At 53.5% G+C, this 27,851-nt stretch overlaps 9 protein-coding genes and 1 non-coding gene across 10 annotated transcripts; 8 read left to right on the forward strand and 2 right to left on the reverse strand.

The window, feature by feature from the left end:
• Nucleotides 1-220: 220 nt before the first annotated feature.
• Nucleotides 221-2,323, reverse strand: QC763_700270 (uncharacterized protein; the record flags this gene model as incomplete). Its single annotated transcript, XM_062915033.1, has 1 exon — nucleotides 221-2,323. The coding sequence occupies one exon, from the start codon at nucleotides 2,321-2,323 to the stop codon at nucleotides 221-223; it is 2,103 nt and encodes a 700-aa protein (XP_062762334.1).
• Nucleotides 2,324-4,058: 1,735 nt separating this feature from the next.
• QC763_700260 (uncharacterized protein) lies at nucleotides 4,059-6,005 on the forward strand (the record flags this gene model as incomplete). The annotated part of the gene is given in 3 exon segments (XM_062915032.1): nucleotides 4,059-4,150; nucleotides 4,160-4,270; nucleotides 4,512-6,005. Coding segments are annotated over 3 exon segments (270 nt in total). The 3' UTR covers nucleotides 4,579-6,005.
• A 5,263-nt stretch (nucleotides 6,006-11,268) lies between these two features.
• QC763_700250 (uncharacterized protein) lies at nucleotides 11,269-15,403 on the forward strand (the record flags this gene model as incomplete). The annotated part of the gene is made up of 2 exons (XM_062915031.1): nucleotides 11,269-11,282; nucleotides 11,714-15,403. The coding sequence occupies 2 exons, from the start codon at nucleotides 11,269-11,271 to the stop codon at nucleotides 15,192-15,194; spliced, it is 3,495 nt and encodes a 1,164-aa protein (XP_062762336.1). The 3' UTR covers nucleotides 15,195-15,403.
• Nucleotides 15,404-16,677: 1,274 nt separating this feature from the next.
• On the forward strand, nucleotides 16,678-17,749 carry QC763_700240 (uncharacterized protein). The gene is made up of 3 exons (XM_062915030.1): nucleotides 16,678-16,773; nucleotides 16,830-16,999; nucleotides 17,059-17,749. Exons 1-3 carry the CDS (start codon nucleotides 16,734-16,736, stop codon nucleotides 17,560-17,562), a joined length of 714 nt encoding a protein of 237 aa, XP_062762337.1. The 5' UTR covers nucleotides 16,678-16,733; the 3' UTR covers nucleotides 17,563-17,749.
• A 377-nt stretch (nucleotides 17,750-18,126) lies between these two features.
• QC763_700230 (uncharacterized protein) lies at nucleotides 18,127-19,499 on the forward strand. The gene is made up of 3 exons (XM_062915029.1): nucleotides 18,127-18,686; nucleotides 18,752-19,129; nucleotides 19,187-19,499. The coding sequence occupies exons 1-3, from the start codon at nucleotides 18,328-18,330 to the stop codon at nucleotides 19,290-19,292; spliced, it is 843 nt and encodes a 280-aa protein (XP_062762338.1). The 5' UTR covers nucleotides 18,127-18,327; the 3' UTR covers nucleotides 19,293-19,499.
• Nucleotides 19,500-20,841: 1,342 nt separating this feature from the next.
• QC763_700220 (uncharacterized protein) lies at nucleotides 20,842-22,264 on the forward strand. The gene is made up of 3 exons (XM_062915028.1): nucleotides 20,842-20,963; nucleotides 21,006-21,403; nucleotides 21,459-22,264. The coding sequence occupies exons 1-3, from the start codon at nucleotides 20,911-20,913 to the stop codon at nucleotides 22,061-22,063; spliced, it is 1,056 nt and encodes a 351-aa protein (XP_062762339.1). The 5' UTR covers nucleotides 20,842-20,910; the 3' UTR covers nucleotides 22,064-22,264.
• A 461-nt stretch (nucleotides 22,265-22,725) lies between these two features.
• QC763_700210 (uncharacterized protein) lies at nucleotides 22,726-23,112 on the reverse strand (the record flags this gene model as incomplete). The annotated part of the gene is made up of 1 exon (XM_062915027.1): nucleotides 22,726-23,112. One exon carries the CDS (start codon nucleotides 23,110-23,112, stop codon nucleotides 22,726-22,728), a length of 387 nt encoding a protein of 128 aa, XP_062762340.1.
• Nucleotides 23,113-23,418: 306 nt separating this feature from the next.
• Nucleotides 23,419-23,770, forward strand: QC763_0112740 (uncharacterized protein; the record flags this gene model as incomplete). The annotated part of the gene is made up of 2 exons (XM_062906502.1): nucleotides 23,419-23,684; nucleotides 23,746-23,770. The coding sequence occupies exons 1-2, from the start codon at nucleotides 23,470-23,472 to the stop codon at nucleotides 23,768-23,770; spliced, it is 240 nt and encodes a 79-aa protein (XP_062762341.1). The 5' UTR covers nucleotides 23,419-23,469.
• Nucleotides 23,771-24,045: 275 nt separating this feature from the next.
• On the forward strand, nucleotides 24,046-24,855 carry QC763_0112750 (uncharacterized protein; the record flags this gene model as incomplete). Its single annotated transcript, XM_062906503.1, has 1 exon — nucleotides 24,046-24,855. The coding sequence occupies one exon, from the start codon at nucleotides 24,046-24,048 to the stop codon at nucleotides 24,853-24,855; it is 810 nt and encodes a 269-aa protein (XP_062762342.1).
• Nucleotides 24,856-25,145: 290 nt separating this feature from the next.
• On the forward strand, nucleotides 25,146-25,217 carry QC763_0112760. Its single transcript has one exon. It is a non-coding gene; the product is annotated as a tRNA-Thr (tRNA).
• Nucleotides 25,218-27,851: the final 2,634 nt, after the last annotated feature.

A 27,851-nucleotide genomic window follows, 5' to 3' on the forward strand; every position in this document is an offset into this window, starting at 1 on the left:
CTCCCAAAACGCCACAAGAATAAAAGACAATTGTATCGATAGGTAGCTTGTCCACCAATATTAGTGACTTGCTCAAAAATGCACAAGTCCCGACCCCAACGCCCAGAATAATGCATATGCTGTGTCAACAAGAGCTGAAGAGCTGGAAAAGCGTAAATAATACAATGTGGCGTGAAGGAAAGACGCCCAGAAAACACAGAATAAAAAGATGGCCAGACATTTAGTAGTGCGAACGGAATGAATCCGGGCGCCCGACAGGCGGCACGTGAGGGGGTCGATGCGGTGCGGGATCGGGAAGCACCTGTTGCGAAGAAGGGTAAGAGTGCTGTCTGTCCATGGTGTACTCTGGCACAATGCCTGTCCGGTATTCGTTCCTCCTTCCAAGCGGCTGATAGTGCATCTGGTTTGGCGTAACAGCGTTCTGGAAATGGTACTGGTGGAGGAAGGCAGACGCGGGCGGGATGAGCAGCGTGTTGACTTGTCTCACGGGCTTGTACGGACTATCGCGTTGCTGCAGATAAACCGATGGCGAGTGTGAGATGGGTGTGTGCAGTCCGCTGGTGGCCCCAGCGTTCCCCATGGGTGTCCCAGAATGATGACCATAGGGGTCGACGGAGAGTGGCGAAGACCCGGCCATGTTGGCGCTGGAAGCCAGGTGGTGCTGGGGAGATGGACGCTTTGTTGGCGTGCCATAGGACATGGGCGGGAAGCTTGTTGTCGGAGTGGTCACCGACTGTGGCGCCGAGCTCACACTGGGCCCGGATGTAACCAGCACAGACTGCTGGGGCGCATAAGTGGTGGCATTGGGGTACACGGTGGCCATGGCACGCACACCCGGCACAAGCGGCGGCAGTGACAGTGGTGAAGCCTGTGGCGGTGCGTATGCCGCCGAGGATGTGAACGACTGGGTTGTCACGAGGGGACCAGCATGGCCTGTGTTCAGTGCCAAACTGGGCACGGCAACACGCCCTTGATCTGAGCTCATGGATGGAAGTGGCCGACTCTGGCCGGTAGCAGAGTGGATAGGTCGCTGAGAGCCGATAGGAGGGTGCGAGGCAACGTGTAGACCTTGGAGCGGTGGTGCCTGCGATGGGAGGTGGTGGGCTGGCAGGTGGATGGGTTGGGGTTGTTCAGGGGCAGCACGGCCAAGACGCTTCGCAGGGGGCTCGGTCGGGTCATCTTCGGTAAAACTGCGCTTCCTTAAAAGGTGCTGTTCTGGCTTCAAGGCAAGGGGGGAAACGGCATTGTTGGATGAATAGGGGTGTGGCCAGCCCACTGGCCCATGATTGTTGCTGTTCTGTATGTTTCCGCCAGAAAAGGGCCCGGCTGGGGTCGGCTGCATCGCGGCGGTGCTCATCGGAGATGGAGTTGGTGAGGCAAAAGCGCGATGGCTCGGCGACGGCATCAACAGCGGCGATGGCGAAGGTGAGGGTGATCGTTTGGCGATTTCCAGGTACTCGTACACGTTGGCGAGCTTGTCCAGCCATGCGCGCCACTGCTCGGCAGAAACCAGCAAACTATATCTCATGTTGCTCAAGAACTCAACCTCCATCACGTGAATCTCATTCACCCCAATGCCCGACACCTCTGCCCATGTCTTGTTGGTATAGGTGTTGTCATCCAGAAACTTGTTCCCAAGCATCAGGGCGACGGTCAACAAGCGGAACTCGCTGCCCGGTCGACCCTTCACGCTGGGGTTGGCCATTTTGAGCCTATAGATGTAGAGAAGCGCAAGCAGCGCCACATTTTGGGTGATCTTTGTAGCGTCCACGATATTCATTACCCATTTCTTGAAGTCGGATGACGCCACAGCGTTGGCCGACAATCTAGCAATGGCGGCGTTTGGTGGCAAGGTCCGTATTTTTTCAGCCGTCTCAAACGTCTGCGGAGACTCGAACCAAAAGAGAGCCGCGACCTCGGCCATAAAGTCTCCCAGATTCCCACTCCTCGGGCTGATGCATTCTGGAATTTCCATGCTGTGAAACACCAGGCTCATGTCCAATGGCGGCGATGATGGTCGGGAAGAGTGCCGGTTTGCCCCTCGTCGTTGGTTAGGGGCAACCGTTGAGCTCGGCAACGCGGCGACGGGAGCAGCAGAGGAGGAGGGCAGGTTTGGTCTCGGAGCTTGTTGGACATGGGGCTGCTGATAGACAGGTGCAGAACATCGTGAGGTGGAATTGTATATTTGCTCGTTCGGCGGTGGTCGCTCGTTCAGGGCGGATCGGTAGCGATCTTGCTGGGGCATTGGTGGGGCGTGGGTCGAATGGTGGTGGATGTGGTTTTTGGAGGATGCCAAGTGAGGCATCTCGTAGGTTGTCCCCATGTTCTCGTCGGCCGGTGGTGTTCGGAGTCCACCCGAGTAGTCGGGGTCTCGCAGGTCGCCGAGATTCGGGGTATGGAGGGGGAGCAGGCGAAGTCCTCGAGGAGCGGGCAGTTGACACTGGTGCATGCCCTCCGGCTGAAGGTGGTGACGAGAGGGCTGGCGAAGAGAAGCGGAGAAGAAGTCGGAGGAGCAAGAGGAGGAGGAGATGGTCGCAATTGAAGTCATGCGGCGAGGACTCTTTCTCTTGTCGACAGCTTTGGGGGAACCTGGAAAAAGGGGGGTGTGGTTGAACCGGAATCGCAAACGAAAAAAGCAGCCGGTTGCTACTAGACAGATGTTGGTGGTTGCTGGTCCGAAATCACATTCCACGCCAGGAACTGCAGAGAACCGCAGAGAGTTCTTTCCACTTTGCTTCGTACCTGCAAGCTTTTTGCCTTTTGTTGCATCACACGACTAGGAGCTCGCTCCTGCCTCAACAAGCTCAACCTTTTATGGCAGCAGGTACGAAGCTTTGGAGTGAAGTGAAATCGTGTTGTTGGACGTTTATTGCGTTGTGACCTCAGCCATGGCAGGGACCCCGTCAATATACGCTTCCACGTCCCGAACTCGAGCTCCTAAGCCAGCCAAGTCCAGTCCAACCCAGCCAGCCAGCAATTCTTCTTCTTGATACAAGCAAGGTAGTAAGGTAGGAGTCGCTGCAGGAGCTGGATAGGTGGTGAGGTGGTGAAGCAGCTGCCTGGGGAAGAACCTGGAAAGGACGAAGGGAGAGTGATTCATCAATGGATGGGAAGAAGGGAGGAAAGTGACGACGAAGAGGACGACCAGGAGGTTGACGAGGAGGTTGACGAGGAGGAGGAGAAAGATCCTCGATCCGTGAAAACATCCATACCTTTTTCTTCTCCAGGTTGTCTACCTTGCCTGCTCCATGTGAGAAACTTGGGTTGCGTAGCTGGTGCGTTGCTGCGTCTTAGTCCCAGTCGCCGCAAATGCTGCTAATTTACTTTGTCCCTGGTCGACGTCGTTGTCTGTGTCTGGTGCCGTGCAAGGGGGCGCTGTGCCGCCGCGGTCGTTCTGTGCCCGCAGCTTAGAGCAGGTCAGGTACCTTACCTACTGTACTGAGGTACCTTCTGAGGTACAAACCCACCCACTACTTGCAGCCTGCCCCACAGGGCTCCGACACCACCTCACTGGACCTCAGCCATGGAATCCTCGCTTGCCACTTGCGCTAAACTTGGTTTGATGCTTCTTCCAGCGTCTTCTTTCTCTCTTCGTCAACCATTCATAGGTTTGAGCTCAAAGGGACTCGCCGTTCACCGAGTATGGAGGACAAATAGGAAAAAGAGAGGCTACGACTGCCACGGTTGTGAACAGGCCTGGGCACAGTGGGGGAGGAGGGGGGGGAGGAGGGGGGGGGGGGTGGTGGAAGTCGTTCTTTTTTTTGTCCCTGTCCACACATTTTGGCTTGGGGCGCACATCGCCCGGGCACCTCAGCCAAGCAACCTGGAAGCTCCCACCCATCAATTCGTTCGCTCCATCCCGCCGCAGCACGCTTTGTCCTCCACCATGCGTTGGAGGCTGGCACGCCGGAGACACCACCACCAGAAAGAAGTACGGCGGCCGGACTGTCCTATGGCTTTCTCAGCCTGTGCTGTTGAAAGATTGACTCCTCACTCAATCGATACTCAATGCCCTGTTCTGCTGATTTTACTTGTCTCCGGGTCACCTAGCGCGAGCCATGGCCACCTCCATGCCTGAGGTGGGAGGGGGCAGGAAACACTGGAGGGAGGCGCACACCAAGGAGCAACCTGAAAGCAGCGACATGTCCGAGTAAGAAAGCCCGGATCGCAAGGATTCCCAACGATTCAAAAGCCCCAACCCAAGCCCTTTTTTTTTTGTCTCGCTCGAAACGGAACATGTTTTTGTTATTTACAGTGCGCACTGTATGCGGTCGGTCGGTCCTCCATATTTCCTTATATATTGCCGCTAAAGAGTTTAGGGAAATGGCTGCAACAGCCAGGTGCCATCCTCTCCCTCCGGCGTCTCCACTGGCGATCAGTGATTGATGATAGAAAAAAAAAAGGGGGCAATCGTGGTCCTCTTTTTCCCTCATCAAGTTCCATCTCAGTAATGGCTGACGAATAGCGGTATGTACGGGTTGCCGACAACCCCTCGGCCCTCCTCTTTTCAGCACCGGGTCGGTCCATGTCATCATCGTTGCCATCAGAGTGTCCGTCATGATGCAACAGACTAAATAAAGTCCAGATGACAACAGCCCGAGGGAGGAAAGAGGCATCCAGACGCGCGTGATTATTCTTGCACCGTGTGCATTCATCTATCATCTCTTTCCTGTCTTGGCTCTTTGCCCTACCCTTGCTCGGCTGCCGCCTGTGTGACTGGCTGACGTACTGAGAAATGTTCCACCGTTCAATCATACCACTCACTGATTGAGAGAGCGAAACTATGTTGGGTTTTCTGGAACCCTGGCTTTTGGGGAGCGAGAGAAAAAGGAGGGAGGGGGTGTGGATGTCCGCCGAGATTTTCTATGTATCTGGCCGTTTGAGCCGAAGAATCCTACACGCTTGGATTTGTTTCTGCAACACTGAAAGCAACAGGAATGAAATCATGCCGCACAGTGCGCCAGTCTGAGTCTGAGGGGTCTACACACTTGCCTGGTGCGCCTTGGGCCCAGCCCGGTACGAGTGGTAAAAAGAGAGATAGATCATAGGACTAAGCAGGCGGCTGCATAAAGCCCGGATGCACCATCCATTCCGCAAACACCACTTGTGACTCGGAGACATTGATCAAGGGACTCCATGATGGTGATGGCTGATGATCAAACCCCTGTCGACCTCCTCTCGGCAAGACACCGTCTCCTGCCATCGGCCACACCAAAAAGGTGGTCAAGTGGTTATGGTAGGACAGCGCGGGGACCTCCCCAAACGTGGTTTATTATAGGCAAAGCCCCTCGAAACGGATGGTTCCAAAAACCCGTGGCGCCCACATAGACTCTCGCATTCTTGTGGCATTTGGCATCTGGCTGACTCGTAATGCCTTGAGCCACTGCCCTATCCTCATCAATGTCATCGTGTCTTGAAGCAGGCTCTGATGACATGTCGACAAGCGCCAAACCGGAATCTGGGCGCTCTTTTTTTTTTGGCGGTTCAGGGTTGGATCGGACTCCTGGCAAGCCTGGAACCTGGGGAGTGGAGTGGAGTGGCTTTATCCGTATTTCCACTCAGCAGAGCATGACGGTGCAGGTAAGAGCCTTGATAAGAGCGCTGGCAAACCGGGAGAAGGGTACCAGACAGAGAGTCTCACGGCATCATCTTTCCCCTATCAAAGGGCCAAGCGACCAATCCTCCTCCAGGGGGGTGGGTGGGTGGATTGGGACCCTTTTGTGCTCTGTGTCTGACATGCACACACGCTGCCAACAAATTACAAGGGAGGCACACACAGGATCGGCCGAGTAGGTCAAAAAGTAAGCAACGGTCGTATCAACCCATTCTCGTGTAAAATCGACAAGAGGCGCAAGTCATCGTCGCATCCGTTTCCTACCTTGCCCAGTTCAGCTGCAAACTCCGTCCCCCGGTCTTGTCAAGTGGCTACACCATCAGAACGGAAACGGATGGTGAGGGGTCGTGATAGTCGTTTGCTCTCGGAATATCCGCATCAAACCCCGCCACAGAAAACTTTGTCGGACAGGCGGTTTTTTTTGTTGCCTTTCCCGGAATCTTTGGCTGCGGGAAATCAGAAAGTAAGCCAATAATAGCCTTTACTCAACAGCAAAGGAGCGCCTCCCGAGGTTCGAAAGAAGCAAAGGAAAGGAGCACAATATCCGTGTCGGACACTTTGTACACATAGTGACGCCCATGCCTTGTGGACGGAAGCTCCGGGCGGGGGCTTTCCGGCAACGAATCGTCCGGAGGTCCTCCGGAAGCCAAGCCGCACTTGGGTGTTCCGGGGAGCACAATATGAGGTGGATTTGGTTGGTTGCTGGGGAACTCACCACTGTCAGGGTGCATCACGAAGATGGCCATTTCTGACCCCAGGATTGGTCAGCTGCCTTTGCCTACCGACTCATGCCCCGAACAAGGCTGGAGCTTGTCGGACGGCCGCAGACGGAGCTGTTTGCGGATCGCTGCGTTTACTTGCTTTCCCATTTGCCTCTTTTTGCGGCCTTGTTGGTGGGACCGACTGCCGTAACCCCCTTCCAGGTTCCCCCGCTTCCAAAACTCGCTTCGTAGGCTTTGTCTAATGTAGGCTCGGTGCGGTGCGCCGTGAGGCGGCTGACATGCGAAACTGAACCGACAACAGCAGGTTTGTAGCGCAACGCCCGGTCCGCCAAAAGTCCTCTTGCCTCTCTGTTGCATTGGGGGGTCGTGTGTGTTCCGAGGAGCACCTCAGTCCTGCCGTCCGCCCAGTCAGCGGGGTGGGAGTGCCTCTGCTATTTTCGCACTTGCTGCAGCCGAACTGTCAGAAACTCGAGGAGCTAGATGGATGCGTCTCCATGGGTGCGGAGCATGCCGCCCGAGAGAGTGGTTCATTGGGGGGTTCTGTTGAGCTTCGCTCTTCTGACTGGGAAGCATATTGCACCACATAAATTTGCAGATCGAGGTTACCGCTCTGGAACTAATATCACATGTTGCCGCCTTCCCACCTCACTGGGGGGGTGGAAATCAATTAACGCGAGAATGGCGTTCCCCACTTGTCAGCGCGTGTGTCTCCCGCGTCAAAGCCCCACCTCCGTTCTTCGCACTGGCCAGTTTGATGAGCCAAGCAGGCCCATACGGCCGTGTCCGGAACACAGGATCGGGATCCCTCGGCGCCCACACAGCCCCCCCCCCAACCTGCACACACCACAACGTCATATCCCTTGATCATCTCTCTCCGCCAACTTGGTTTGAACTGCAAGGGAACTAATAGGCAGTAGTCCTTGTTGTGTTCCATATTCCCGTTTCTTGCATATTCTGTGTCTGTTTTGTCTGGGACCACTTGATGCCGCAAGGGCCTTGCGGTGTCACTATACGTACACCTGTGGCATTTGTAAGAGTCGAGTAGGTCAAGAAAGATTTGGGCTGATGAAACATTGAATAAAAGATGTTTTGCATCAGCTTCCATGATTGGAAATAGCTAGATCAAACATTAAGAACAATACAAACGGCTGCCTTTCCAGAAGGACCATAATCGAGAGGTCGCCTCATGGTTGCTGGCTGGTTTGATGGGGAGTAAATGAACAGCATGACTAAAACTGCAGGTTTGAATCAAAATCTGGCTGAACTCAATATCCTGTAGGTCATGTGGAAAAGTGATGATGTTCAGCAGAAATCCCATCAAAGAGCGTGTGCAGACAGAAGATAATAGCGAAGTAGGTAGGTAGTCGTCCGCCGATTTTCCAATGGACTGAAGGGCCAGGTATAAACTGGTATGTCTTACCGAGCCTAGATAGAGAAATGTCCTACTTGCTTTGACGTGACACCTTGAAGTGGCAGGACTTGTACAGAATTATATCCATAATACGCTAAGTAACTAGCTACCTGCTCACGAAATTATGCCTACCGATCTGGACTGATTCTCGGATTATGGGCAACATTGTCACTGTGTTTGATTTCAACGCCCCCTTTTTCCTTGAAAGGATCCTGGAGCTTTTGGGGTTGTGCTGCACAACTTAGTGGGTAGTTGATGATAGTCTCGCGGCGCATGATAAGCCACTACATTGACCAGGTAGATCAACATCTGTATCGATCACTAGCCGAACAACTAGGTACTGGAGTGGAAGTAACAAGACAAAAGCTCAGCAACAGAACCAAGCCAGACTGCTGATATTCAGGGTCTCAGCAAGCGGTGGCAAATGTCTGTCCCCTCCTGTTCAAGTTGCAGGCACACAAGCCTCCAAAGAGCGCACACTATCCGATCGATCTATCAACAACATGGCATGTCGTTGTCAACACAAGCACCAAGTGTCTCGGCACGTATCCATCGCACCACCCGAAGCAGAACATTTCCCGATGAGCAAAGGTTAGGTAGATCTAGATCCGATTCGAACCGCCAACTGGCATCTAGCAGGCCAAATATAGCCACCAGAATGTTTCCAGAATTCGACAACCGGGTAGTTATCCGGGGAGCATTTTCAGTCTGAAGGAAGCACACCTAGCCTGCCTCCGCACAACAAAGCCTCACTTTAATACCTCCTTTTTACCTGTATTAATCCATTGCCGGTCTGGAAAGAAGGGCGGTCTGAAAACGCACAGAAATATATCCCATCTGGAAAAGCCGCTCCTGCCATGTAGGAGATCAAGCCAAGACACAGAGAATGGCGTGTATGCGGCTCGTACCCTTGTGGCGAATGGCCAAACCGCTCCTGCTACGTGTAAACCCATCCATCAATCGATTTGAAATTCCCTCCCCGCACAAAAAACATGGCCTTCAGGGTTAAGCCCCCTAGACCGGGTAGCGTCTAAGTCGGTCTCATTGGGTAACACATCGGAGATAAGTTGTGGCTTTTGCATCAAAACATTCGATGGAAGCTGTGAGCTTCAATAGGCCGCGGGCGACATCACTAGGTAGGCCACATAGTCCAGAGTTATTTGCTTCGATGTAACTCAGACCGACACGAATTGCCCATCCGTTGTTGTTTACCTTGCTTTCACCTACCATACATGCAGGAGCGGAGGCAAACCCAAACACTCGCCCTTAGCCGTTGGAGGCACTTATGCTTCGGACAGCGTATGAGGCGGCAGACGGAAGCACAGCATGATGATCTGAGATGAAAGTGAACATTTGCCCGTTTCCGATCCGATCACAACTTCTGGCGAACGTTTGAGAAAACTTGTTTACATATCAGGGACAACAACAGACAGTAAATAGCGGGTCTTCCGGCCAACAACTCGACTCTGCCGTACGATACTGTGCTGCAGTTGCCTGACCCGAACGTTTGGGACGCAGACTGGGCTTCTGCTGACGAGTGGGTAGGACCTACACTGGTGCCATTTCCCACCTTGGCTGCCTCCAGCCTTGCTAGCGTTGGGGGCAATGCTTTGTTGAGCATAGAACTACGTGTTGCTGTTGAGGCTCTGCGTTTGAGTGCCAACATCAATCGATACCCAAGGTCCCGTCTGCCGAGTACAAGCGAGCCATCGTCAGGCTCGGTGGACACGAGACAGATGAGGCTCAGTCTCCCTCACCTTTGACAACATTCCCCTCATCCAACTCAAATATGGATGCCATGGCTTTGGCCTACCTGGCCAGTCCTGTGCCCAAAGCTGACGCAAACGTGGAAAGGTTTGCCCCTGTCGCTCAAGCAAAGTGCCAGCGAATAGCTCCACGTTAAAGCAGATGATGAGCTCTCCCATGCGAGTATGCGGCAGACGGGGTGGAGTTTTGAAGCTGTGGAGCAAAGCCGTTTGGTACATGTACTCTCGTATGGAAGGAAGCCAAACAAGAGCCGCAGCTGCAGGCAGAAATCCCCGTACAAGATGCCTCACCCAACGCCGACGCAAATCATCATCGAGAGGATGAGGTGACATGCCGGAAAAGGGGGCGGGAAGGGCGATCCTATTAAGACTCTCCAGCATGTTTGCCGACTCCAACAGCCAACAGCCCTCACCGCCGGGTGAAGATAAGCAGGTATCATGCATTGGTTTGGGAGATGAGAGCATGAGCAGAGCTGCACTCCACCTGCATCCACGTAGAAAAACAGAGAGAAAGCAATGCCAAAATGACGTGTGGTCGTCTGCGATTCATCGAAAGCCAGCTTGCTCGCCTCCATTTTGCGGATCGTCGCAGGGTCGGTCGGTGGAGACAAACAAATCGGCTGCACATGGCCGCATGACGACGAGCAACAGGTTGAAAGCTGGGGAACTGTCTGTGGCCGCAGAGCAGAACCACTCCACTTTTGGCCGGGCGAAGAAGGCGGTCAAGAGGCATGTAAGTATGTAAAAGTTCCGGAAGCATGGCGGCGGTCGAGATGCTTCCAGCAGAACCGATGTCGTCCAAACCGGGACTGAGGCATCGACAGGGAACAGCGTGGAGAAGGCCCGGCCCGCTCACCCCGCCCGCATGGGACACCCAAAGCTCGGGACCCGTCACCGAGACGGCCCGGGGTAGCATCGGGGGAGTCCACTTTCCATCTCAGTCTCTTCCGCATTCCTCATCCATCCCTAGTGTACATACAGTCCGGCAACCTGCTGGCATCCATGATGATAACGACGAGAAGAGAAGAAGGATCGCTTCAGGCCGCAAGCGTGGGTAGGACAAGGCTAGACGGATAGGCCGAAGATAGATTGCTGATCATGATCACCATTCCTTCCTTCTCCGACTGTCTCTGGCAAGGTGCTAAAGGTGCTCCAGCACCGAGAAAAGGCTGCCTCCAGCATACCTATATGACGAGGGATGGAACAGGAAAAAGGCTGCATTGGTGCTTGTGACAGGCGAACCGAGACAATGGGGTCATTGGGCACCCAGCCAATTGCTTCTTTAAGCCATCGCGTTGCTACGGACCGGGGGAGAATTTGGCGAGACTGGACACGTCGAAGGTCCAAAGTGAGGTGAAAAAAAAGCGACTGTCGTGGCCCAACGATGCCCAACGGCTTCCCGCACCGGCCCCCCTTTAGCCTAATCGGCGGCCGTGATTGGCAGGAGGGTGCATGCCGAGCACCCCACAGGTGCATGCACGGAGCCGCTGACGTCCATTTGGACGGAACGGGCAGCTAGGTACAGAATATCTTCCCATGCCTCTGTTTTGCGCTTTTGTGCCCCAGCTTTGAGCAAGTGCCGTCTCCAATCATGCTTGGAATGCAAATTTTCCCAACACGCTTCCTTCCCCTCTGGTGTGATTTGGTAATGGGTGGCAACCCTCTCTTCTGAAGTCCAGCCTTCTTGCTCTCTGCCCAACCGTCTCCGTCGTCGTCACGCCCGGGCTCAGCTCCCCCTCACCGTGTCTCTGCCCAATGCCCGCCTACCCGTAGCCCATCTCGTGCCCGATTTGGCCGTTGGCGAGGCTGTCTAGCCACATTCAGGGTGAGTCACGTTGTTCGTGGTCCTCTTCATGGCCCTGTTATGCCAAACACCGCGGTGTCCGGTGAGGTACCTGTTTGATGCGGCCCTTGCCCCGGGAGCCGCCCATCCGCCCTGACCCGCCCTCTGCTCTCAAAACCAAGCCGTCGTCCTGCACGCCCTAAACCTGCTCCGTCCCGCTTGCTTCCCCCTGAACTGCATCGACACCAAACCGTCTGGCTCCACGCGCACAACAAACAGCAATTCTCAGCCAAAATATTGAGAGTTTGACCCAGCAATGCCCGCTCGTGATACTGCTTCTTACCCAGACCACTACCACGACGACCCAATAATCGCCCGAGAGCCCATCTGACTGACCGTCTTTTGATATCTGCCCAGGACATATACGACTTTGCACATCTGTCTCCACATAGCCCATTATTCCATCCCATCCTGTAACTTGACCACGAAACACACAACACCACCGGCCATCATATCACCATCCATGGAGAGAGAACGGCAATACCTCCGCCCGAGGGTAGGGGGCACTGTGACCCCGGGCTCTGACACCCGCCTGAACAGTCGGCCAGCCGAGTGGCCTGAGTGGGAAGGCCAGCAAGGTCGAGGAGATCAACAACAACAGCAGCAGCAGCAGCAGCAACCCAAGTCTATCCTCCGCAAGTCAGTTAGGCCATCGACAAGGCCACGCCGCAACTCGGACACGTCCGTCACATCTTCCAACATCCCCGGAGTGGGCGCCGGCAGTGACTCGGAGCTGGGGGTCAGACCCTCGCCCAGAGCCCACCACATCTCAGCTGCCTCCACGCCAACAGCATCGCCGACAGCGTCGCCCATGCTCTCACCCTCTCTGCCGTCAGCCTCTACCAGCATCCTGCCTCGCAAGGTCCTGAAGGCCAAGTTCCCAGGGGTGCCTGCTGAACGACAAGGGACTGTGAACCTTCGGCCCTCCCGAGCCTCTTCTTCCACCTCCAACCTCCCACCCAGCTATCATGGGCCACCACCATCCGTGGCATGCAATGTGCTTTCCCCCCAGTTCATGCCTGATAATAACAGACAACTGGTTCACTCGGGTCATCACGAAGCCCGCCAGGAGCACTACGACCGCCCCGATCGGCGCGATTACCGCTCTGATCCGGACCCCGAAACCGAATCTGTTTCCTCCACCTCGGAGCTCTCGTCCACAACAGAAGCCACTACCGTCATCTCGGAATCCTCCGAGTCCTGCGAGAGTGATGTGACCACTACGGAGGCCAACACCCTTGCCAACACGGGCACCAGAACGCCCTCCGTTCGCTTCACACCCAGTGTCATCGGCTCTTCATCCAGTGTCGTTAGCTCTGTCGCGCCATCCAAGAATGCCCCCCCTCCTCCCAGCCGCAAGGTCGTCAGACACCGGGTTGGCGGGCCTCAACCAAGGCTCACATCTTCTGCCGACCGAAGTCTCACCGGCGGAGGTCGTATCAAGCTGCTCCCTTCCAGCGCACCCCCCGTCGACACCAGATACCAATGGGACCTGGAGCAACGCCAGCAGGACCTTGAGCGGAACATGATGCACAGGATCGAGCAACTGGAAGCCGAGACACGCGCCCTTCGTGAGAGCGAGGCCAAACTCAAGATGGACCTCGAAGACAGCGCTGCCCAGATATCCGCCACCATGCGAGAAAAGTCTATGGCTGAGGGTGAGCGCGATCTGGCTCGCAACGAGAGGGCTGCGCTGGAGAGGGAGCGTGAGCGTGAGCGTGAGCAGGAGCGCAGGAGCAGGGACGAGCTTCTCTCCAAGCTCGACGCGCAAAAGGCGATCATCGACGAGTTCCGCAGCAACTCAGACCTCACCAAGGGCATCCTGGACGAAGTTGAAAAGGAACGCGACGTTGAACGCACCGACAAGGTTGAACTCTACGGCAAGCTCGAGGCCACCAAGCAAGTTATGGACGAGTTCAGGAACACGATGGACCTGCAAAGGGTCATGATCATGGAGGCTGAGCAGAGCCGTGACGACATCAGGGAGATCAAGGACAAGCTCGAAGTCAGGGTGCAGGATCTTGAGAGGGAGCTCGAGAAGCTCCACATCGACCGCAAGGAGCATGAGGATCTCTTGTCTCAACAGATCGTTGCTCTGGATGTTCGCAACAGTGCCCTCCTTGAGCAGCGTGACAACAGAGACAAGGAGATCGCGGAGCTGACGACCATGCGGGATGCTATGAAAGAGGAGACTGAAGCGCTCAAGGTTCGGGTGTCGGACTTGATTGCAGAGAAATTGGCCGCCGAGGAGGAACAGCAAAACATCAAGATTAAGGCCAGCGGGGAGCTGCAGGAGGTCAGAAGGGCAGCCGAGGAGGAGCAGCAGAGAATTACAGAGGCTGCCGTGGAGGAGCAGCAAAGGATCACCAAGGCGGCCGAGGAGGAGCAACAGAGAATTGCACAGGCTGCAGAGGAGGAGAGACGGAGGATCACACAGGCAGCCGAGGAGGCGGAGCAGGCTCTGAGAACGACATTTGCGGCCGACAGGGAGGCTCTTCAAAAGGAGATTGACGAGGGTCAGCAGCCGCTGCGGGCTCGCATCGAGGAGCTGGAAAAGGAGAGGGATGCGTTGGAAGCTGCCAAGGCTGCTTTGGAGCAAGAAAGGAGCGACCTGCAGTCGGCACTCAATACCGCCAACGAAGAAATTGCCGCTCTCAAAGTCCAAGTGAAGGAGCTGACACTGTCCAGTTCCGAACAGGCCACCAAGATTTCTGCTCTGGAGGAGGAGCTTGCATCAACCCAGACAGAGGTCAGCAGCCTCAAGGCCCGGATCGATGGTCTCGAGTCGGACAAGCTCGGCCTTCAGCAGAAGCTCTTGGATCTCCAGGTCGACCTTGGCGGCAAGCAAATTCAGATCGAGGCGCTCACAACCGACCTTGCCGGCTCTAAAGAGGCCAACATCTCTCTTGCCAGCCAGAAGATTGAGGTGGCCAACCACCTTAACACGGTGCAGGAGTATCTTGTCGCTGCCAGTGCCGAGATTGCACAGCTCAAGACGGAGAAGGGCACGATCCAAGTCGAGGCGGACAAGGTTGCTGGCCTGATGAGTTCCAAGGCGGCACTCGAGGACAAGGTTGTGGATCTCGAGGGCAAGATCTCGACACTGGAGAGCAGGATTGCCGTGCTCCAGGCCGAAGCGGACAAGATCCCCGGCCTCATGGGCGAGAAGGAGGAGGCGTTGTGTCAAATCTCGCAGCTCGAAGGAAGGAGCGTCGATCTCCAAGTACGAATCGGTGAACTCCAAGCTGAGCTCTATGCCAAAACCACTGAACTGGAAGGTAAGCTGGCGCAGGTCCAATCTGAGGCGGACAAGGTCCCTACCATCGAGGCAGCTAAAATTGTTCTCGGAGGCAAGGTTTTAGAGCTTCAAGCCAAGGTTGTCGAGCTGCAGACCGAGCTTGCCAAGGATCCAGATGCAGTGGCGGCGGCACTCAGAGTCGAGCTGGAGATCAAGAGTCAGGAGATCACGCGCCGTGTGGGTGAGATCACGGCACTGACAGAGAGCAACTCGGCGCTGTCGGCCGAGCTTGGGGCCACCAAGCAGCAGCTCGAGACGTTGCACAGCTCCTACAACAGCATCACCGAGTCCTACAACCAGGCAACCGAGCAGATCATCGAACTCCAGCACAAGGTTGAGAAGCTGACCCCCTCTTCGCGCCGGTCCAGCCGGTCCCGCAACGCCTCCCCGCAGAAGAAGGACAAGGAGAAGGACAGGGAAAAGGACAAGGAGTCCAGCAGCAGCAAGAAGGATAAGCAACGGGAACTTGTGGTGGTGCGCAACCCTGGCGACCGAGGAGGAGCACTGTCAGTCATGCTTCAAATCGCTGCCGCAATCTGAAGTTAACACAGAGCCCTCACTAACATGGGTTTACGTCTGCAGGCATCTCGTCAGAAAAAGCGAAATAAAACGCAATTCTCGATCTTCAAGCGTTAACTCGACTCCCACTCCGAGCCCCCGCCATTCCGACGCTTCATTTGCCTCCTCGTCCAAATGCTGAGCTCAGCACGACACATGCCACAAGACCTCTCTACGCGGCCAACACTAACACACCACCATCATCATCATCACCACCATCATCATCATCATCATCACCACCACCATCATCATCACCACCATCATCATCACCACCATCATCATTATCACCACCATCATCATCATCATCCACCGAACTAAAACAATGAATATACCGCTGAGCAGTCGGATACGAGTCCGATACAGAAGGAGGGACATGTTCTTTGGCGACCAACATCGGGCGGAAGTTTGCTTCTTCGTGTTTCTATCTCCATGTTTTATTCTTTTCTCTTGCTTCACCATGTACTATCTCTTTCGCCGGAGAACCTCTGCCCTCTTGATCGACCATCTATTCGGCCATCAGCTTCATTGACTTTCGGCCTCGGCCCGGTTCAACAAAAGTCTTTTTGGATCGACTGTCGTCTTTATTTGTTTTAGTTCTTTCTTCTTTTATTGGTTGGTTGTCTTGGAAAGGCGGGGTCGGGTTAACAGTCACAAGGGGGAGGTATCATTTGAATGGGGTTTGGCTGCTTTGCTTTCATGTTTTGTTTTGACTTTTTGCTTTTTGGTTTAGAATTTCTTGTATTGAGCGCACAGCTCACTGTTTTATTGTTTTTGGTCACGACTTTTGTTACAGAGTTACGAGTCATGGCGTGAGGCAATACTTGATGAGCATTTCAGAAGGAAAGGAAAAATAGTAATCATATGCGCAGAGAAGGGTGTGAGATTTGGGCATAATTTCTCGTTTAGGGGGAGGGAAGGGGGAGGAACCGAGGTGTGGCTGTGGCTGTTGATCCTGTAGCTGGGGAGAATTAATACACTGTTGGAATATTTGTCCAGACTTGACCACGACTCTTCCATTCTCCAAATGGCCTTGAAACATGTCCATTCAAGTGAACATGATTATTCTCGGATCTTGGACTCCGAAGCAGTTTCCAATCACAGAATACCCGGATGCCCAGGATAGGGGTCAAAACACCCGCGAGAAATACGCACCAATAAGATGGGTTGTATTATTCAGGGCTGTGGAATATTAATATGGATGCCGATAGTGTGTCATTCCTCATGGCTCTGTAAATACCCCATCTATACCGTTTTCGAGATGCAAAAACTTGCCGAGGGCGACGTCATGTAGCCAGAATGAGATAGATACGGTGCAGGAGCGCATGACGCGGGCGAGCAAGTTGTTTACTTATCCTTGGACTCAGATCTGAACGAAGATCACGCAGGGTGATTTATGATATTTAGCTGCCGATATTGTGTCTGTTTTTTTGGTGCGTTTCAAGATGTCATTAAAGGTTTTCCTTTTCTTTTCTTGACCTCGGAAGTTTACATACCTACCTACCTAGAGAAAACACTTGTATCATGAAGACCTCACTTTTTGCTGCAGCGATTACAGCTCTCGGTATGCCCTCTCCCCCATTTGTCGTGTTGATCAAGTCAGCGCTGACCGGTCCACAGGGGCACCGGTTGTGTTCGCCCAAGAGCGCGATCCTACCAGTGAAATCTACACCGACCCCTCCTCCAACATTACGTTCAACACATGGTCGCCGACGCCCTTTGTGACGATTGGTGTGGCGTTACCCCCAGACGCATTGGAGGCTGATGCAGATGAGTTTGTTGGGCTGATCGTGAGTCTTTGCCACCTCCCATGCCCTACAAATGTCAATTAACATTGGCATTCGTCAAGACTTGCTCCGATCCCGCCGGATGGTGCGGCGTTTCTCTCGGAGGCGGCATGGTGTCCAACCTCCTTGTGTTAGCCTACCCCTCCCCTTCTAACCCGGACGAGATCTTGACCTCGCTCCGTTGGGCGTCCGACTATGGTCCCCCCATCGAGCCATACAACGGTGACGCCAAGCTCGCTCAAATATCGTCCACCTTGAACGCAACGCACTACCAGGTTTCGTTCCGTTGTGAAAAGTGCTTGGGAGAGTGGCGCCACGGAGAGGAGCAGCAAGGCGGCTCGTTTCCCAGCAGTGGTGGGTTCCTGCTGTTTGGGTGGTGTCATGCCTCGAGCGCGCCGTTCGGGGAGGCCGAATGCGCAGACAAGGCTGAGATGAGCCAGCATGACAGCCAGGGTCTCTTCGGTGCTACTGTGACCAGCTTTACACTAGCTTCATCCGCGGAGGAATATGCTTTGTGGGCCGGGAAGGCGACTGGAGGGGCTGTGGACGGTGAGTGTGTGGTGTGATGTGTCGAAGGGTGGACTTGGCGAAGTCTAGAAATGTCTAAAATATAAAGAAGTAATCATTCCTCAACTCTGGAACTGGCTGTTCGATCTCTTTGATTACTGTACCTAACCCCTTGTGCGGTTAGAGTCAAGTTTCTTGCGTTGTCGTGGCCTGCAAGACCGTTACAAGGACTTGGCAATATTTGGGAGGCGATGTCAGAATTGCGGCCAGGAACCCCGAGTACTGTGGTGATCAGCATTTAGGTCAAGATTCTGATGATGTAAGTGAAGATGACAGAGATGGTAATGGCGTGAGCGAAGAGTTCCTGGCTAAGGCGCTAGTACTTGACCAGGAGGAGATGACCATGCACAGTGGTTCTGATTCTGGTCGGATATCAAATCCACACCTACCTACCTACCTACCTACCTACCTACCTGGGGACAAACCATGACATATCAGAATCTCGTGTCACCCTGTAGAGTACCGTTCATCCCTTCCACGACAGGGTGCTTAACGAGTCAGCCAATTAGGATGATGCCTTCGGATTTATGATGAGTCAAAATGAGCGGGTTGTATTAGAGTGTATTGAAGCTCCGAAGGTGACCGGCAATAGCTCGCCAACATTTGTCATATAGCTTTTCAGCATCCGTGGAATCTCGGCAGCAACGAAAATACCGAGTCATCTCGGATCGCCTTGAGGATGCCCGTCAGAAATTCAATCTAGATAAATGTTGCAGACCCATCATTGTTGGCGTTGAAAGCATCAACGGCATTCACTGTACCGTATGTATTCGGAAAACATGCTGACCCGGCTCCTGACCATCGGCCATATGGCCCTGATCATCTTGCATCTCCAACTTTCTGCCTGCCATCCCTTGACTTCTGGCCCGCGTTATGAGGCAAGAGGAATCACCACCAGCCATCGCTATCCAACCCGCGAACTTGCGGGCATCACAGTGATTGACACCCCCCTCGTGCGCTCAGCCCAAGCCTTTGCTCTCGCACACAGCAGCTCAACAACCTACAACCACGTAATGCGCTCGTGGCTGTTCGGCGCCCTCATGGTTAAGAACAACGCAACTCTACAGCGGACGATTGATCTTGAGATCCAAGCCGTGTCAGCTTTGTTGCACGATCTTGGTTGGTATGTTGTTTTCATCTCTATTTCTTATGTTCTTCTCATGCGCAGGGCTCTGATGTCTCAAGCAGGGACCAAACCCCATCGTCCCCTATCATATCCCCCGACAGACGCTTCGAAGTAGATGGCGCCATTGCCGCCCGTGCCTTTCTCCATGACCACCCTCACGGCAGGAAGTGGAATGAACGCCGCGTGCAACTCGTCTGGGACGCCATCGCTCTGCACACCGAACGAGCCTTGAACTACTTCAAAGAGCCCGCCGTCCGCCTAGTCAGCCAGGGTATAAGCCTTGATTTTGAAACGGCAGAGATAGCGAAAGCCACGTTCGGGATACCTATTTCGGAGTACCAGGCTGTTGTGGCCGAGTTTCCAAAAGAAGGGTTCAAGCAGGCGTTGAACGAGACGTTTGTGTGGCTTTGCCGGGAGAAGCCGGGGAGCACTTATAGTGAGTTTTTCCTTCACCAAGCTTCGCCAGATAAAAAGTGAATGTATTGTGTGCTGACAAGAACTAAAACAGACACCTGGATGCAGCCTTGGGGAGACCGATATGTGGATGGGTATAACTCGAGCGCGAATTTGAGGATCGATATTATTGACAGGAATCTTCCTTGAGCAGTGCACTGGGTTTTGTCGGGACAATGGTCTCAAAGCATATGCTGAAAAGGGGTAGTTAAGGGGGGATCCACTTTTACCCCTTTTTTGCCATTGTGGTGATGGTCTGGGTAGAATAAACTTTGTTTACCACTGGACCGGAATATACTCCGAGATGGTTGACCTGAGATGTCTCACATAAGCACCGCAGTTTGGAGCCCAGTGACCTCTTTGCCGGTGGCTGGGTTATCACTGAAGTTCTGAGTATACATTTTGAACAAATGGACATGTGTCGAGGCAAGTTAATGTATATCTGGCGTGTCAGTTTAGACCTTGTGTGGGTTGGCTGAGCGACGTCACAAGCCCGACTGTTTCGCGTGGCGATGCTGCAAACAGCACATCTTGCCGAGAAGAGGGCTTTTGTGGAGATAAGTTCCCAACTTGTGGTGACTCCTTCCTGTGCCTCGTTGTCACTGATGACGGGATGGTCCGGATCCCATAGCTCCGCCTCTTTCGAGTCGCTGAGGTCACCTACGTTAACAGCTCTTGCTATGACTGTCGAGGAAAGATGCTAGTGGGTTGCAAAATGTGGACAAGAGAAAGGACGAGCATTAGAGCCAGAATGAGCGGTAACGGCGAGTAAGAAGCACGTATAAGTGGATAACAAATTGCTGTTTTGTTGACCGAGACAAGGTGCCCGTGCCTGCCTTTGCCTGATGGATTCGAGAAGCTCTTTCTGTTGAGCTGCAGTTATAACAGCGCGATGTGCAAAAGAGTTGTTAGGCACACTCTGTGCTGGTCAATGCCAGAAGGGAGCAAATATCTTGGCTAGTCCAACTGTAGGTAAGGTACCAGGTTAAAGACGGCATCGAGTGGCTACGGAAATGTGGCTTCTCCTCCGACTACGGCCCGCCACAGGAGATGACAAGGAGGTACCTGCAGCGACATGCTGCATCGTGCATCATTGAGAAACATGGCCAGATGCTGTTAGTTGTCAAGGCCGTCATTGGGGCCATTGGGGCCGTTGCGCTAACCTGGGTTGACAGCGCACCAATAGAAAGCATTCGGGGTTTTCACCGCACTTGCAAAGCCGCACACAATTGTCCGAATAGTCAAACAAACGGTGAAGCTCCCTGCTTCGAGGAAGGCGGGGCTCCCAGGATGACTGGTCAGACATGGAAGTTGAAGGCCATACCGAGTAATTCTATCAGACGAAGAACAGCTCAGTCAGCAAGACACATGGCTCGCGGCTGGGCATTCCATCAATGTCTCGATTGATCGGTCTGCCCGAGAACCTTGCGGGCTTGCAATGGCCACGGACTCGAACCCGCTCGGGCGGTTCGGCGGGATCTGACCTGTCCCGTGAAACAGTGCCGTGTTGTTTGCTTCTGTGGCCTGCCGCCCTTCGTCTTGCTGCTCCAGGTGAAAAAAGCGATTATCCGTAATTCGGCGGTGACGCGTTGATCCAACCCCCCCCCCCTTGAGCCCCTTACTCACTGGCATGGTATTTTCATGCCATCTTATCGTCCCGGACTCGCAACATCTTGCATTCTGCCAACGCACCTTTCTTCTATCTGGGCTTCACCGCAGATTGCCACACCTGTCCAGGTCTCCAGCCATCAGGAAGGGGGCTTGGCACATGCTGCCCAAATATAGACTCACTTCGACCAGTTGGCAGCGGGCCAGGGGTGAGTATCGCCGGGACAGATAACTCATGTCATGATTACGTTGGAGGGCCGGTTGCGATCTACCAGCTGGACCAGCACACTGGTATAAGAAGGCCCTGCTCGGCCTCCACGAGCTGTCGTTTCTGGCCACCACTTCATCAAAGTTCTACAACACTGTCTGGCGTCACCGTCAAGCACATCTGAGTTCCAAGGTTACCTCGTCTCACTTCATCACAGGCATTCACACCAAAGTACATACCTACAGCACCCTCGAATTAGTTACCATGACGTCCCCCCAGGATCCACACACCAAGCTCTACTCGCACATCAATGGTCAGGCCTCAGATCTTCTCGACCGTTACGCCGTCTCGGAGCTTTGCAAAGGCTGGCCGGTTTATCGTGACGCCTCAGAATGGCAAAACTACCGCGATCTCTTCACAGCGGAGGGCGCCTACGTCTGGACCAGTATGCCTTTTTCCTCCCCCACTGTGTCCCCTGTGTACTGACAGCAATGACATAGCTTGGTCTGGCCCACGCACGGTAGATGAGTTCATCTCCATCTCCAAAGCCGGCAAGGAGAAGGACGTCTTTATCATGCATCGCGAGTGTGGTACCCTCGTCGAGCTTGGCAAAGACAAGACTCGGGCAATAGGCAAGATGAAGGCCACCATCACCCACCGCTTCAAGTTTTCCCCTCAACACAGCAACGGAACTCACGCTGCTTCCAACGGCTCCAACGGTACTACCGGCACTCATCCGCATGACGCTGCAAAAGCCGAGGGCGAGTACGAGTTTGACGTTGACTGCGACTGCCGCTTCATTTTTTTCGTCGAGAAGAACGCGTCGACCAACAACGAGTGGAAGACGCGGTATGTGAAGCTCTTTTATGAGAAGGACAAGGTTGTAACGGTAGACGGGTTCACGGCGCCGAGGTTCAGCAAGGCAGAGCTTGAGAGGATACCAAAGGGGTATAAATACTTGGGAGCTGCGCAGGCGAGGCTGGGATACGAAATCGACTTGGACTTGCCCACTGCGTCAGGGGAACTCTGGGACCGCATGTATGGCGAGATGGAGAAGTGGCTGGATGGGGGAAAGGTCGACTTGTTTTGGGAAGGGAAACAATAAGCAATGATTGGAAAGGGTCGCTCGGAGGATATTGGCTGGTGATACGCATTATACCCGTTTGGTTCGGGGGATGTCTTTCCATTTCTGTTCTTGTTCATGGCGCATCTTTCTGGTCAGATCCGGTTCAGCATTAGGTAGTTGACGCCAATGGTAGGTGACAAGATGTAAAGTAATAGACTTTCTCATGGCCGCATGGTAGCTGGCGAACCTCTGTTGACCCCTGAACCAAGCCGTTACACACCATCAAGGGCGCACACGACATGGATGACAAGTGACGGCTGCCACCTACCCGGAGGCAACACGGTTCCTGGCAGCAAAGTGCTGTCAATAAAGGCGGGTGCAAACAGGCCCACGACCCGTCCAAATGGCGCCATGTTATGATTCCCAGCTCTTGGTGACACAGACAGAGCGGCTTCCCTCTCCGTGACATGGCCTGCCTACTCAGGAGAGCTGGCCGATTTCGGAGTTTTGGCAGGTCGTTGAAGGCCAGCCAGGGAGCACACCGCCGCTGCCTGCCGGAGCGTGCATGCGGATCTACCGGTGTTTCGGAGGGCAAAGACAGCATCGAGGTCATGTGAGACTTGTTCTGGGACGTTGTAGGTATTTGTGTGTGTCGACTACTACAGGGGGAATCTCTACAGTCCACCACCATCTCCAGGCCATTACTCGGCAGCGGCGGCGGCGGCAGCCTTCTCCTTGGCAAGCTTCCCCATCTTCTCAACAGCCAGATTCAAGCTCGGCAGGTTGGCGCCCTGGATCATTGCTTGGCCGTTGACGGCAACCTGGTTGCCCTCCTTGAAGAAGAGGAAGGTGGGCATGGCGGCGACGCTGTATTTCTGGGCGACGGACTGTACGTGATCGACGTTGACCTTGGCAAAGGCAAGAAAGCCGGGGATCGAGAAGGTAGAAGCCATCTTGGAAAAGTGGGGACTGATGAGCTTGCACGGGCCGCACCAGTCGGCGTGGAAGTCGGCGATGACATACTTGTTCGACGCGAGGAGGTTGTCGAACTCTTGGTGCGAGCTAATGTGCTTGACTTGATCGGCCATTTCGAAATTGGTAATGGTCTTTGGGAAGAGTCGTGTACGAATGGAAAAGCGACGGAAGGGAGGAGATTGGATCAACGGTTTTGGATGCGCGCGCACTCGAAGTTTGAAAACGGGGGAGATTCGCAATCGCGGGGGATAAAGAGCATAGCCCAGAGAGCTCCATCTGGAGCTTCAGAAGCGGTGGGGCCATACTGGAAGTCAACTTTGTGCTTACTAATCACTCATAACCCTAACCCCCTGGGAAAGCGATGATGTCATCCGCTCTGATTCTTGTGTTCTGTCTCCGTTCTTTTATGGGCGTGCCTAGCCACTCTGAAGAAGCAAATATTCTTCACCCTTACGAAGGTACTCAGCGATATGTTGCAAGATAAAGGAAGCCGTTCTCTGCCAGACATGGAGAAGCACAGTCAGTCCAAACAACTTGTCCAGCACCCAGCACCACAACAAGAGGAAGAAGTCGATAGGCAGCCGCCAAACTCGAGAGGTGCTCCGGCAGTCAGACTTGAGATGGACCTTGATGTGGATATTGAGCTCAAGGGAAAAATCAAGGGGGATGTGACGGTGGCTATCTTGTAGGTTCGACATGTGATACCGTTTATTGATCTCGAACAAATGATTGACGCGATAGCGCAGAGAAGATGAGAAGAGACAGGACTAGCAAGGATCAGTTGGCATCTTAGAGGTGCGGTTGCCTGATGACTCTGTTGAAGGTTGGCTCGGTCACGAGGTCACGCGAGGTGGTTGACTGAAAGCGCCAAATCACACGCAACCCACATCACACGCCATGACCCCAAAGCTACGAACAGCTGCGAGAGTCAAGTGAACCATGCGCGAAAACGGGTTTCCTCGTCACTCGAGATTCCTTGAATACAAAGCCAGTGACTTGAGCAATGTCAATCATGGCCCGAATCCCGCTCCAACCATCCCAGCACAATGTCATCACAACGCAGTAGACGTGCGCCGAAAGCAACACCCAAACGTACAAATGACGGCCTCAAGCCAGGGGAGATACTTTCTCAAGTCGGCCGGGTCGCCCTCCCGTTCATTCTCACCAAGCTTGCGCAACAACAAGAAGAGAAACAACGCCAACAAGAGAGGGAAAGCAACAAAGCCCCAACCTCCTCAAGATCCCGTACTGCAAGCCGCAATGGCAGCACAACATCCACGGGTGAACGGTCCAGATCATCCCACAACCGAGACAGAGACAAACACCGAGACAACAACGGCTCTGCCGACGCATCCTTCCGCAATGACAGTGATTTCCACGGCGTCATCAGCCAAGTCGTCGTCGGTTTAGTTGCCTTTGGAGCCAAAAAGCTTATACAGAGAAGAAAGGAGGCCAAGCAGGCTGCTGCTTCGGCCGCACAAACTGCTCAAGCGAATGGACGTAATGCCCGAGGCAACAAGAGCCCAGCCGAGGCGGATGTTGAACTTTTAAGGGCATTGGAGACTACAGCGATCGAGCTGCAGGGGGCTAGCGAGTCACTACGCAGGCTGGCAAACTCGGGTCCAAAAAGCCACCACAGGAAATGCGCGGTGAGAGACGAGCTGGTACGAGATGCTCAGAGGCTGGAAGGTTCACTTGCCAGCATACAAACGGGGATTCACAATATGCGCAACCTGCACCCAAGGTTGCGCAGACCAGATGAGGGTAAGAAAGAGCCTCTCCAAAGGGGGACGAGAGGCTTGGGACCCATACGAGATGGGAAGGTTGGACATCGGGAACGGCTGAAGGGGAGGTAACTGAGGCTCGTTAGGAACGAGTATTTCCGAAGGGAAGAGAAGACTGTTCTTTCGGCAGAAATCGACGCCAGCCATGAGCACATCGGATAGAGCTCTGGTGCTTTACTAGCCCAGGCATCCCGGCGTTTCCGACCAAACCCACATGCCGATACAGGCAGATAATCTCCACAATCCGGAGCCCCCGAACCTACTCCAGGCTACAACCCTGACCACTGTCACTCCACTGCAACCCACAGCCATCTACATGACAGCTAAATCCTCACCTCGAACTTCAACAATTTAAGAGGAGAGCCCGCATGGCTCAGTGGTAGAGCGTGTCACTAGTAATGACAAGGTCGTCAGTTCAATTCTGGCTGTGGGCAGGCATACACCTGGGGTCAGGAGACAGATGGGACAGTTCCTTTGCTCTTTTTATACTCTGAGATATCATGTTCAGGACACGTCGATAGACAAATAGCGTTCTTTTTTTACTGAGATACCCCAATAACCATTACACCCTGATTATACAAATATTGCTTTCCATTACGGTCTCCCCCTTATATGTTGTTATGCAGGCGGTGGCGGCGGCGGCGGAGGTGGCGGCGGAGGAGTTTCCCCTGACGACGCCGAAAACGACAGGTGGCTCCCTTTGCTTCCGTAGCGGCTTCCTCTCCTTCGACTCCGGCTCCTCCTCCTTACCCGTATCGATCTGCCGTACCGATGGCAAAAGTAAAAGCAGCCCACCAAGAAAGCTGTTACGAGAACACCCACGACAACACCGATGGTGATATTCTGTTCTTGCATCGAGTATCGTTTTGTTAACTGGCTCGTCCATAGTGAGGACGATATCGGTTTATCGGCCCGCAGAACCGAGGCTTTTAATGAGAGGTGCAACCATGAGGGGAATAACGCTGGTGCGGGGGAGGATGGTTGTGAGGGAATCGGCACAAGCGTGCGAGCAGAGGCGAGGGGGGGTATAAACATGACGACGAGTTTTGCTCAGACTGGATAGGCCACGAGGGTGGTAGACCTTGATTTTTTGCTAGCCCTGACTGGTTTTCAAATAAGATGCTCTGAAAATTCGGGCATGTAATTGTTGTATAGGTACAGAGGTCGAATTGCTTTCGAGATTCAGATTCAGTGGAAAGTTGCTCAGACTGGATACAGAAAACAGAGGTATTAAATGGGGCTTTTTTGGAGACTGGCGCTAGGAAGAAAAACGGCTGTTGAGAGAAAGAAAGGTGCAAGCCGTATGCAGGACGAGAAGAGAAACCTTTTTATCCCTCTCCTGTCGCTAGTGTAAAAGGTACGGGTGAGATAACAGCCATCGCGGGTGCTGATGTGAAATGTCGACTGACCAATATTGCTCATTTTCCTGGTAGCACGGAGGCATGGGGGCAGCAGAAGCAGGGCTGCAGATGGGTGCCAGTGGTGTTGCCTGCGTGGTGGGATCGGGGGCTTGAGGGTTGATGCTGGAGGAGCAAAGTTGGAGACGAAGCGACCCAGTTCACAGATGGACATCTGCAGCTAGTTTAGCCAGTACCGGTACAACCTATCAGGCATCAACTGGGACGACTGACTGCATGATTGTGCATATCACAACCCAATGATATCAGGACGGGTTCAACTTGCGGGGCTGACACGGCCTATTACCGATCACATTGCAGAATATGTACGCCCAGTCTGACGAATGGCCCACCAGTCAGACGAGCAAAAAGTTACGGAAGTGCGGTACAGAGCGATCACCAAGGTGGAAGACCAGGTAAGGCAGGGGTAGTAGAGGCACAGGAATCGGCATCATCTTCGTCTACTTGCCAGTTCAATGGCTTTAGATACCGTTCAACAATCCAAAATTCAACTGCTCTCTCTCAGACCGAGACGCTTTTGCAAGGGCAAGCCTTCCATACCACTTTCGCATTTCGATCCCGCCCATCACCCCGCTCTGGAGTGTGAGCCCTCTGTGGCTACCAGTTCAATGGTTATGGAATCGTGTTCAACAACCCACAATTCAACTGCCATCTCTCAGATTTAACCTCGCTTGAAACTATCTGACTGTACAGGTGGCCTTTCCTCTTGCTCTTTTGGCGATGCCGGTCCTTGTGAAATGAAGCTTTTGATGGCGAGTGCCAGACTTCCACATGACTTTCGAGTCTCAATCCCGCCCATCAGCCCGCCTTGCGAGTGCATGCCCGCCATGCCTGCCAATTCAAAGACTTCAGACCCACACTCCAGCTGCTTTCTTTCAGATCCAGCCGCTTTGCAATTCATGCTGAGACCGAGTGGTTTTAGCAATGTGAGCAAGTAGCTGGGTGGACAACAGCGCTGCCCCCCATGGGTTATATGCTCGAGTTCAGTCTCTTTCTTCCGTGCCCAGTAGGGGACACCAATCATGACCAACTATCGTTTCGAGACCCCCCCATAATCTTAACATGGACGGCGACTTGGTGAAGTTTGGCGCCGCTGCTACTATGCAGCCAAAGATCCGGGCTGGAAATCCGGCATGTATGGCTGGCCAGTCCGGATGGTGCTAGGATAATGATTTAGGTCTTCACCGGCACCATGAATAACTGCACCATCCTGGCGCAGGGTGATATCAAGGGCGGCAGTACTACCAGACATGTTCACCAGCAGCACCATATAAACATGAGTCAACACAGACCCAGATCCCCTCCAGCTTAGAAAGCTGGACGACGTAAAATAAATACAATGTGGGAAGTTAATGAATAGGTATTGGAAGATACTTAATAGGTGTTGAAAGATAGCTTAGTCGAAAGTTAAAAGGTCATCTATAGGTGTTAAATGAAGTTTGATAAGTGTGAAAAATTAGTCTATAGGTATTTAAAACTTGCTAATATGTATTAAAAGATAATCTATAGGTGCTAAAAATAATCTGCAGGTATTGATAAATAGTCTATAAGTATTGAAAGATGGCCTATATGTGTTAATAGATAGACTATATACACTTAAAAATTGCTAAAATGCGTTAAAGTTTCCTTATTAGGTTGTTTAAGTATAGT

This window comes from Podospora pseudopauciseta (assembly GCF_035222475.1).
Source record: "Podospora pseudopauciseta strain CBS 411.78 chromosome 7 map unlocalized CBS411.78m_7, whole genome shotgun sequence".
NCBI lineage: Eukaryota > Fungi > Ascomycota > Sordariomycetes > Sordariales > Podosporaceae > Podospora > Podospora pseudopauciseta.

What these genes read in the sequence shown, in the direction of transcription:
- QC763_700230 (XM_062915029.1), top strand. Translation starts at nt 18,328, where the DNA reads ATGTATTCGGAAAACATGCTGACCCGGCTCCTGACCATCGGCCATATG. An exon ending in TTGTTGCACGATCTTGGTTG is followed by an intron (nt 18,687 to 18,751) that starts GTATGTTGTTTT and finishes TGTCTCAAGCAG; the next exon opens with GGACCAAACCCCATCGTCCC. An exon ending in CCGGGGAGCACTTATAGTGA is followed by an intron (nt 19,130 to 19,186) that starts GTTTTTCCTTCA and finishes TGTGCTGACAAG; the next exon opens with AACTAAAACAGACACCTGGA.
- QC763_700240 (XM_062915030.1), top strand. Translation starts at nt 16,734, where the DNA reads ATGAAGACCTCACTTTTTGCTGCAGCGATTACAGCTCTCG. An exon ending in TGCAGCGATTACAGCTCTCG is followed by an intron (nt 16,774 to 16,829) that starts GTATGCCCTCTC and finishes ACCGGTCCACAG; the next exon opens with GGGCACCGGTTGTGTTCGCC. An exon ending in ATGAGTTTGTTGGGCTGATC is followed by an intron (nt 17,000 to 17,058) that starts GTGAGTCTTTGC and finishes GCATTCGTCAAG; the next exon opens with ACTTGCTCCGATCCCGCCGG.
- QC763_700220 (XM_062915028.1), top strand. Translation starts at nt 20,911, where the DNA reads ATGCTGCCCAAATATAGACTCACTTCGACCAGTTGGCAGCGGGCCAGG. An exon ending in TGGCAGCGGGCCAGGGGTGA is followed by an intron (nt 20,964 to 21,005) that starts GTATCGCCGGGA and finishes ATTACGTTGGAG; the next exon opens with GGCCGGTTGCGATCTACCAG. An exon ending in GGGCGCCTACGTCTGGACCA is followed by an intron (nt 21,404 to 21,458) that starts GTATGCCTTTTT and finishes GCAATGACATAG; the next exon opens with CTTGGTCTGGCCCACGCACG.